The sequence below is a fragment of the Jaculus jaculus genome, chromosome 17, assembly GCF_020740685.1.
Source record: "Jaculus jaculus isolate mJacJac1 chromosome 17, mJacJac1.mat.Y.cur, whole genome shotgun sequence".
NCBI classification, from domain to species: domain Eukaryota; kingdom Metazoa; phylum Chordata; class Mammalia; order Rodentia; family Dipodidae; genus Jaculus; species Jaculus jaculus.
The window spans coordinates 18600689-18610669 of NC_059118.1; the positions used below are offsets into that span (position 1 = coordinate 18600689).

General features: G+C 51.9%; 1 protein-coding gene and 1 long non-coding RNA gene across 3 annotated transcripts; one reads left to right on the forward strand and one right to left on the reverse strand.

The window, feature by feature from the left end:
* The first annotated feature begins 2494 nt into the window (after positions 1-2494).
* Gnat1 (G protein subunit alpha transducin 1) lies at positions 2495-6541 on the forward strand. 2 transcript variants are annotated; one of them, XM_045137018.1, is made up of 8 exons: positions 2495-2730; positions 2876-3017; positions 3126-3283; positions 3373-3501; positions 4138-4267; positions 4528-4681; positions 4807-4998; positions 5362-6541. In XM_045137018.1, the coding sequence occupies exons 1-7, from the start codon at positions 2726-2728 to the stop codon at positions 4995-4997; spliced, it is 909 nt and encodes a 302-aa protein (XP_044992953.1). In that variant the 5' UTR covers positions 2495-2725; the 3' UTR covers position 4998; positions 5362-6541. The 2 variants fall into 2 exon arrangements, with proteins under 2 accessions (XP_044992953.1, XP_044992954.1); XM_045137019.1 differs by having other exon boundaries at positions 2675-2693.
* On the reverse strand, positions 3972-4985 carry LOC123455611. Its single transcript, XR_006634007.1, has 3 exons — positions 4821-4985; positions 4552-4628; positions 3972-4246 (listed from the first exon to the last, which is right to left on the reverse strand). It is a non-coding gene; the product is annotated as an uncharacterized LOC123455611 (long non-coding RNA).
* Positions 6542-9981: the final 3440 nt, after the last annotated feature.

Genomic DNA, 9981 nt, shown 5'->3' on the forward strand with positions numbered 1-9981 from the left:
TAAGTGAAAATAAATAAATAAATATGGAGTGGAGTGGAGCTGTGCTGGGCACTCAGCAGTGTTCTGCCTACTTCTCTGGGTCCCCACCGCTGCTAGCCCCGCCCTCGGCGCCCCATCTCAAGGGCCGGTCCACCCAACCCTACTGGACAGGCTTGCTGTAGGGCAGGGGAAGGACTGTCCAGAGCGTCTTCTGGACGGTGGGTGGGGGCTGAGGGGTGCAGTGTCAGCGGTTGAGGGATTGGGGCCATGCCAACCTGATTAAAAGGCCGAGGGGCTGAGCTGGCTTCACCTGTCCTTGTCTCTGATTGGCCTTTGGGGCCCCCCCTAGCTCCCAAATCCTACTAAGCAGCCCCACCAGGGCCCGCACGCATTTGTGGAGAGCCAGTTGATTGCCAGTCTTGTGGCCGGGAGTGTGTTTTGGGGAGACCAGAGTCTGGCTTGAGCCAGGCTCTTGGGATCCCCTCCATTCCGAAGAGTCACCTTACGTAGCCTGTCCCTTTCCCCCCCACGCTTGCTGGGACCATGGGGGCTGGGGCCAGTGCTGAGGAGAAACACTCCCGGGAGCTGGAAAAAAAGCTGAAAGAGGATGCGGAGAAGGATGCTCGAACTGTGAAGCTGCTTCTTCTGGGTAGGGCTGTGGACTGGGGGGCGGGATTGGGTTGGGGGGGGGAGACAACCGCCGCAGGTCACCACCCCAACGAAGCAGAGGTCTGGGGTGGAGGGAAAGAACCTATCGTTAGTGGGTCATGGCACAGACAAGGAGCCTTACCCAGGCAGAGCCTGGCAAGTGGTGATAGGCCGGTTTCCTAAGGATAGGCATCTCATGGACCATCTCTAGGCGACGCCCCAGCGTCTGTAGAAGTGTGTGCCAAGCACACCTTGGTACAGTTGTGTGTAATCAGCCATACTTTTTTTTTTTTTTTTGGCCTTAGCTGGACTCGCTCAAACTCTAGTTAGTCTTTGGTTTAGCAGGTCTACTTGGCAAGCAAGGCTCAGAGTACAGGGGCTTTCTTGGCCACATAGGGCTGCTACCTTGAGAATAAGGGCAGAGACCCGGCTATCAAAGAGCTGCTAGGGCCACTTAGGTCCACGGAAGGGGGAAAGACGGCAGTCAGGTATGAGAACTTAACTGTGGACAGACCTGTAAAGAAGTTAAAAGGGACAGAATTACACTAAGGCCTGTGGGGACAAAGCCAAGTTGGTGATTCCATGGAGAGTGAGGGGAACTGGGCATGATTAGGACTGTCGTTGCCCAACCCCCAAGAGGAAGGATCCGCTTTAAGAGGGGGGGCCAGGGACTAAAGCCAGAGCCCCCAAGAGGAAGGCAAGGAGGCTAAGCCGGAAATCCCATTAACTGTGCCCAGTACCCTCGTGGGGGGGGGGGCAGTCTCAGAAAGGATGTCAGCCCTGTCCTCTTCCTCAATTGAAGGCACTAATTCTCTTTGAGCCTTTGAGACACTTCCACCTTTAGTTGAAAAAAAAAAAAAAAGAGGTTTTTAAAAAAGAAGTTTGCCAGGTGTGGTGGTGCATGCATTTAATCCCAGCACTTGGGAGGCAGAGGTAGGAGGATTGTTGTGAGTTCAAGGCCAGCCTGAGACTACATGACTACATAGTGAATACCAGGTCAACCTGGGATAGAACGAGACTCTACCTCAGGAAAAAAAAAAAAAATTAAAAAAGGGGAGGGCTGCAGAGATGGCTTAGCAGTTAAGGCGCTTGCCTGTGAAGTTTAGGGATCCAGGTTCGATTCCCCAGCACCCACATAAGACAGATGCACAAGGTGGTGAATGCATCTGGAGTTCGTTTGCAGTAGCTAGAGGCCCTGTCACGTCCATTCTCTCCCTCTCTCTCTCTCTCTCTCTGTCCCAAATAAGCAAGTAAAACTAAGTCTTTAAAAAAACAAAAAGTTGGGCTGGAGAGATGGCTTAGCGGTTAAGCGCTTGCCTGTGAAGCCTAAGGACCCCGGTTCAAGGCTCGGTTCCCCAGGTCCCACGTTAGCCAGATGCACAAGGGGGCGCACGCATCTGGAGTTCGTTTGCAGAGGCTGGAAGCCCTGGCGCGCCCATTCTCTCTCTCTCCCTCTATCTGTCTTTCTCTCTGTGTCTGTCGCTCTCAAATAAATAAATTTAAAAAAAAAAAGTTTAAAAAAAAAAACAAAAAGTTAAGCCAGTGTGGTGGCACCCATCTTTAATCCCAGCCACAGAGGTAGGAGGATTGCTGCGAATTCGAGGCCACCCTGAGATTACATAGTGAATTTCAGGTTAGCCTGGACTAGAGTGAGACCTTACCTTGAAAAACAAAAACAAACAAACAAAAACTTAGTAAAAGAAAAAAGAGGTTGACCTGGTTGAACGATCCTGTACATGCAGTACCAAAGATAACCACAAGGTGACATTGCAGGATTTCTTTATTTTGACCTCAGGCAATTAAAGGTAGACAAGGGCCTTCCCGCTCACACAGCTGAGGTCACTGACTCGGCGGATGGGGGTCCTTTCTGTCAAACACAAATATGTTTCCCATGGGGCCCGGGGTTCTTACTTTGGGTAGGAGTGAGGGCAGTAACTAGAGGTCCAGATGGTGCCCCAGGCCTCTTGGCTTCTGGTCCATCTAGGCAGTTCATCTTCCGAGCCTCCTTGCTGGAGCTGGGAAGTGGGCAGCGCAGACCTGACTTGCAACTTCCCTTCCAGGTGCCGGTGAGTCCGGGAAGAGCACAATTGTCAAGCAGATGAAGTGAGTGGCTCCTGCCCATTCCGAGCCCCTCCGCTGGGAGTGGGTGTATGCCCATTCTGAGGCTGCGGGGAGTGGATGCATGCCCACTGGGGCCTGTCTTTACAACTGGCCCAAGACGCCCTGACTCTGCTTTCCCTGGCTGCAGGATTATCCACCAGGATGGTTACTCGCTGGAGGAGTGTCTCGAGTTCATTGCCATCATCTATGGTAACACTCTGCAGTCCATCCTGGCCATCGTCCGGGCCATGACCACACTCAACATTCAGTATGGAGATTCAGCCCGCCAGGTATGGCAGGAGGGGGGGTTAATTCGGGTTTCCTGGACATTCAAGGCACCGGGCCAGGCTCAGCATCACAGCTACCACCTACCATCCCCCTCCCCACCTTGCTCTCAGGATGATGCCAGGAAGCTGATGCACATGGCAGACACTATTGAGGAGGGCACTATGCCCAAGGAGATGTCGGATATTATCCAGCGGCTGTGGAAGGACTCCGGCATCCAGGCTTGCTTTGAACGTGCTTCGGAGTACCAGCTCAATGACTCCGCCGGCTAGTGAGTACATGGGGCCGCCGGTGGGGGGGGAGGGGGCTTTGCTGCGATCGTCCTCACGTCCCACTCACTTCCCCCGGAATTTACCTCAGCTATCTCTCGGATCTGGAGCGCTTGGTGACCCCCGGATATGTGCCCACTGAGCAGGATGTGCTGCGTTCCCGTGTCAAGACAACCGGTATCATAGAGACACAGTTCTCCTTCAAGGACCTCAACTTTAGGTAAGATGCCCCACCCCTCATTCCACTGACCCTAGCCTCTTACTCAGGGGGTCTGGCCGTACATGACCCAGAGATCCAACTGGGTGCCTGACAGAAGAACAGCCAGGTCACTGCAAATGTCAATCCAGGGCTCAGTGGTTAAAATCACTTGCCTGCAAAGCCCAATGGCCCAGGTTTGATTCCCAAGTACCCATGGTACCCACGTAGAGTCAGATGCACAAGGTGGCATATGTGTCTGGAGTTTGCAGTGGAGTTGCAAGAAGCCCTGGCATGTCTATTCCTTCTCTCTCTCTCTCCCTCTCTCTGTCTTTCTCTCTCTCTCTCTCTCTCCTCGCAAATAAATAAAGAAAATATTTAAGAAATAAAAAAGCTGAGCATGGTGGCGCACACCTTTAATCCCAGCACTCAGGAGGCAGAGGTAGGAGGATTGATGTGAGTTCAAGGCCTCCCTGAGACTACATAGTGAATTCTAGGTCGGTCTGAGCTAGAGTGAAACCCTACCTTGGAAACTCCCTCCCCCCAAAAAGTCAGTCCATGTGAGAGCCTCCCAGACATAGAAAGGCAAGCGGATGGATGCCAGGGTGTGTGTGCAAGGGGCTTCAGGTCCCCTTATCGTCCCCCCACCTTCTCCCGCAGGATGTTTGATGTGGGTGGACAGCGCTCGGAACGCAAAAAGTGGATCCACTGTTTCGAGGGCGTGACCTGCATCATCTTCATCGCGGCGCTGAGCGCCTACGACATGGTGCTGGTGGAAGACGACGAAGTGGTGAGTGCCAACCCCGGGCTCGTGTTTGACAAGGGAGGAGGCGCTGAGGGGCGCCTGAGATGGCAGCGTTGTTCCGGAATTCCCGGGATTGGGGAAGCGGTGCCGTCTGGCAACCGAGAGGAGTCCAAGTCCAAGGAGACCAGAGACCAAGAGCTATTGGGGGTCATGCGTGACCTGCTTGGACGGGGGGGGGGGGAGTCCAGGGAGCGGGGGGAACCTGCCTGTGTCACCCAGTGCCCAATAGCCACTGCCCTCCCCAGAACCGAATGCACGAGAGCCTGCACCTGTTCAACAGCATCTGCAACCACCGCTACTTCGCCACCACGTCCATCGTGCTCTTCCTCAACAAGAAGGACGTTTTCTCCGAGAAGATCAAAAAGGCACATCTCAGCATTTGCTTCCCGGACTACGACGGTAAGAGTTCCAGGAACCGTCCTCCCCACCCCCGGCCGCCAGGCGGCGCTGCGACCCCACGAACCGGCTTCGCGGCCCGGCTGGGAAGTCAGCGCCGCTCCCCTCCCCGCCCCCGCCTGCCCCAGGACCCAACACCTACGAGGACGCGGGCAACTACATCAAGGTGCAGTTCCTCGAGCTCAACATGCGGCGCGACGTGAAGGAGATCTATTCCCACATGACGTGCGCCACTGATACCCAGAACGTCAAGTTCGTCTTCGACGCCGTCACCGACATCATCATCAAGGAGAACCTCAAAGACTGCGGTCTCTTCTGAGGTGTGTGTGCAATGCGGGGGTGAGGTGGGGGGGGGTGACTGCCCCCTTGGTGTCAAACCCTTCCCTATACTCCTCCCCCCCTTAACCTCAGTTACCCCAATTGTGTCTCCAGCTCCTCACCTCATTGACTCCGGTAGACTCTGCCCCCTTCTTCCCTGGTGCCCAACAGCTTCCGGGCTCCACCCACTGTCACAAGCCTCTCCCCCCCCTCCCCCGTCCCCCGTTCGCACATCCCTCCTCCCTCTCCATTCCTTGATCGCAACCCCAACCTCCAGGTGTCAGTTTCCCGGGCTGCCCCGCCCCCATGCCCCAAACGAGTTATTTTTGAGTCGCACTGACTCTGTCCCCTTTTCTTGTTTGCAGGTACCTGAGCTCACGTGTGTCCCTTGCCCTAAGACCCTATAGCCCTTACTGCCCTGTAGTCATATCCCCCCCACTCCCAAAACTGCTGCCCCCGCCCCCCCCCCAAGCCTGCTGCTCCGATAACCCACATGCTCAAAGCCCTGAGGCTTGAGGTGCAGACCCTCTGTCCCCATGTCCTCAACTCCAATCCTGCCCTTCACCGCCTGGCTGCACTGGCCCCTTGGACCCACCGCTGCCAGCCCTAGCTAGGACAGAGCAGGACCTGGGGCAGCTAGTGCTCACGGTGACTCAGCAGTGCCCCGGGGACCAGACCAGTCTCCTGACACTTTTCTCTCCCCCTGGGAGCTGTGACTCAACCTGGTGGGTCTGGGTTCAGCAAACAGCCCTCCCTCCCCCAAGTAGACCTGCTGCTTGCCAGCTGCCCAGTCCAACCTTGCCACCTGCATGTGACAAGTCCACCCAGTGGTCAGTGACTGACCCTCCCAACAGCCTGAGGTATCCAAAGTCTAAGCCAGCTCTGGTCTGTGTAAGCCCACAGATCAACTAGTGACCCGAAGTGGGCCTGTAAACCCCTGGATGCCAGGGAGAGGTGTAAGGCGAACCCTTCCCCAAATACCAGGCTCAGGGTACCCTCTTCTAGTCCCCTCTGTCCTTGGAAACTGGATCTGCACCCCACTTCGCCCCCACACTGTACTCAGGGCTGGTGGCTGAGGGAATAGTGTGTTGAGAGAAAGTACTGTTGACATGAGCTGTAGCCAATAGTCAAGCTGTTCTGAGGGGTGGCTGGGGGCAGAGTCCAGCTCCTATCGATCAGCTCCAGGCAGAGAATTCCCAACAGGGTGGAGGCCCAGGCTGTGCCCAGTGTCTACCCCATGTGAGCTTGCAGGCAATCCACCAGGTGCCCCTGCTGTCCCGGTGGCTGCATCCCTCACCCTCTCCATTCAAGGCCTGTTTCTTGGTAGAGAGAACAGACAGCCAATGCCTGAAGCCCCAGGGTCAAAGGCCCTCATTCCCTTCGCCTACCTTCCTCAGCAAGCACCAAGTCTCTGCTTCTGCCGGTGGGTCAGAGCCAGTGCTAATGTTGGGGACAACGGACGAGCTTCCATCCTGCAAGGCCAGGACATAATCTGTACCTTCCTTAGCTAGATGCACAGACTCGGCAATAAAGCATTGCACCATGCCTGCTGTCCCTTCTTGGGGTGGGTGGGGGAAGCTTAATTACCATGATCATGGACATTCATTAAGTGCCAGGCCCTGGATAGGAAGTGGGATGGTGACTCTTCAGGGGAAAGTACCTCATCTGACCTTGGTGGACGGGGTCCCTCTTGAGGGTTTGGGCCAACTCTTCATGTGGCAAAGGTTCCCTGGGACAGTCTCAGATCAATTGGGAGTGTGTGTTTGTATTTTCTTTCTGTCTTTTTTTTTTTTTTTTTTCTTTTTTGAGGTGGGGTCTCACTCTAGCCCAGGCTGATCTGGAATGCACTATATAGTCTCAGGCTGGCCTTGAATTCGCAGTGATCCTCTTACCTCTGTCTCCCAAATGCTGGGATTAAAGGCATGTGCCACCACTCCCAGCTTGTCTTTTCTTTCTTCTCTTTTTTTAAAAAAGAGATAGAGAGACAGAGAGAGAATTGATGCGTCAGGGCCTCAGCCACTGAACTCCAGGCTCTTGTGCCACCTAGTGGGCATGTGAGACCTTGCACTTGCCTTACCTTTGTGCGTCTGGCTTACATGGGTTCTGGAGAGTCAAACATGAGTCCTTGGGCTTTGTAGGCAAGCACCTTAACCTCTAAGTCATCTTTCTAGTCCTGTGTTTTCTTTTGAGACAGCATCTCATGCAGCTCAGGCTGGCCTTGACCTAAACATGTAGCCAAGAATGACCTTGAATTTATGATCCTCTTTCCTCTCTATCTCCTGAGTGCTGGGATACAGATATGAGCCACCATGCCCAGTTTATGCAATGCTGGGGATGTAACCCAGGATCTGTACATAATAGGTAGACACTCTACCAATTGATCTACATCTTCAGCTCCTTATTTTTATTTTATTTTAAATGCTTTATTTATTTATTTATTTATTTATTTGGGAGAGAGAGAGAATGGGCACACCAAGGACTCCAACCACTGCAAAAGAACTCCAGATGCCTGCACCACCTTGTGCATCTGGCTTACATGGGTTGTGAGGAATCAAACCTAAGTCCTTGGGCTTCACATGCAAATGCCTTAACCCGCTAGCCATCTCTCCAGCCCTTTTATTTTATTTTGAATTTGGGCCTTGATGTGTATCCTAGACTAGCTTGGAACTCATCATTCTCCTGTCTTAGCCTCTAAATTGTGGGATAATAGGCGTGCACTGCTACCACCAGTAGCAAGGGGCAGTACAGGGCAAGAGGCCTGGGCACGTGGACTCATAGACATAGGATCTCAGTGTTTCAGGAGCATGGAGGCGGGGATGGGGTGGGGAGACAGTGGTCAGGTGCTACGATTGCGAAATGCCAGACTAAGGGCCTATGCTTTCTCCAGAAAGTAACGGACAGTTATGGAAGCTCTTGAAACTGGGAAATAATTGTGACTAGGTCTAAGATGAGCTAAATGGTCAAATTCAATAGTCAAGATAAACAATATATTAATGGAACATTTTAGAAAGTAGATTTCAGGGCTGGAGAGATGGCTTAGCAGTTAAGGTGCTTGCCTGCAAAGTCAAAAGACTTAGATTTGATTCCCCAGGGCCCATGTAAGCCAGATGCACAAGATGGCACATGTGTCTGGAGTTTGTTTGCAGCAGCTGAAGGCCTTGGCATGCCCATTCTCTCTCTCTCTCTGCCTTTGTGTCTCTCTCAAATAAATAATATATTTTTTTAAGTATATTTCTAGCCGGGCATGGTGGCATATGCTTTTAATCCCAGCATTTGGGAGGCAGACTTAGGAGGATTGCCGTGAGTTCAAGGCCACCCTGGGGCTACAGAGTGAATTCCAGGTCAGCCTGAGCTAGAGTGAGACCCTACCTCGAAAAAAAAAAAAAAGTATATTTCAGGCTGGAGAGATGGTTCAATGATTAACCTGTTTGCCTGCAAAGCCTAAGGACCCAGGTTTGATTCCCCAGTACCCACGTAAAAGCCAGATGCACGAAGTAGCACATGTGTCTGGAGTTTGTTTACAGTAGCTGGAGGACCTGGCGTGCCCATTCTCTGTCTGTCTCTCTTCTCTCTCTCTCTTTCTGCTTACAAAAATAAATAAATAAAAATTTAAAAAAAAAAACAATAGATTTCGGGCTGGAGAGATGGCTTAGCGGTTAAGCACTTGCCTGTGAAGCCTAAGGACCCCAGTTCAAGGCTCAGTTCCCCAGGTCCCACGTTAGCCAGATGCACAAGGGGGCGCACACGTCTGGAGTTCGTTTGCAGAGGCTGGAAGCTCTGGCGCGCCCATTCTCTCTCTCTCCCTCTATCTGTCTTTCTCTCTGTGTCTGTCGCTCTCAAATAAAAAAATAAATAAATAAAAATAAAATATTTAAAAAAAAAACCCAATAGATTTCAAGCCGGGTGTGGTGGTGCACACTTTTAATTGCAGCACTTGGGAGGCAGAGGTAGGTGAATTGCTGTGAAATCGAGGCCAGCCTGGGACTGCAAAGTGAGTTTCAGGTCAGCTTGAGCTAAAGTCTCTACCACTAAAAAAAAGAAAAAAGAAAAAAGAAAAGGTAGGTCTCGCTTGGCATGGTGGCACACTGCTTTAATCCCAGCATTTGGAATGCAGAGGTAAGAGGATGGCTGTGAGTTTCAGGCCACCCTGAGATTACATATGAATTCCAGGTCAGCCTGAGCTGGAGCAAGACCCTACCTCGAAAAAACAACAACAACAACAAAAAAAATAGATTTTATACCAAAAATTCACTATAAACAAAATATTAAAATACAACAGAGGCATGCCAAGATATATTAGGGCCTGAAGCATAAGGGGAAAATAAAATCTACTCCTGGACTGGAGAGATAGCTCAGCAGTTAAGGTACTTGCCTGCAAAGCCTAATGACCCAGGTTTGATTCCTCAGTGCCCATGGAAAGCCAGATGCACAAGGTGGTGCATGCATCTGGAGTGTTTTTCCAGCAGCTAAAGGCCCTGGCATGCCCACTCATTCTCTCTCTCTCTGTTTTTCCCTCTCAAATAAATAAATATTCTTTCAAAAGAAAGATCTACTCCAGGGCTGGAGAGATGGCTTAGCAGTTAAGGTGCTCACCTGCAAAGCCTATGGACCCATGGTCAATTCTCCAGGTCCCCAAAGCCAGACACAAAAGGTGATGCAAGTGGATGATGTCACACATGCACACAAGATGGCGCATGAGTCGACTTCAATTACAGTAGCTGGAGGCCCTGATGTGCAAATTCTCCCTCTCTCTCTCTCTCACTCTCTTGCTTGCACTCTCACTCTTGCATAAAAAGACCAGTCTGGCCAGGCGTGGTAGGGTACACCTTTAATCCAAGCACTTGGGAGGCAGAGGTAGGAGTATCACCATGAGTTCAAGGCCACCCTGAGACTACATAGTGAATTCTAGGTCAGCCTGAGCTAGAGTGAGACCATACCTTGAAAAACAAAACAAAAAAAACAAACAAACAAAAAAAATTGGCCTG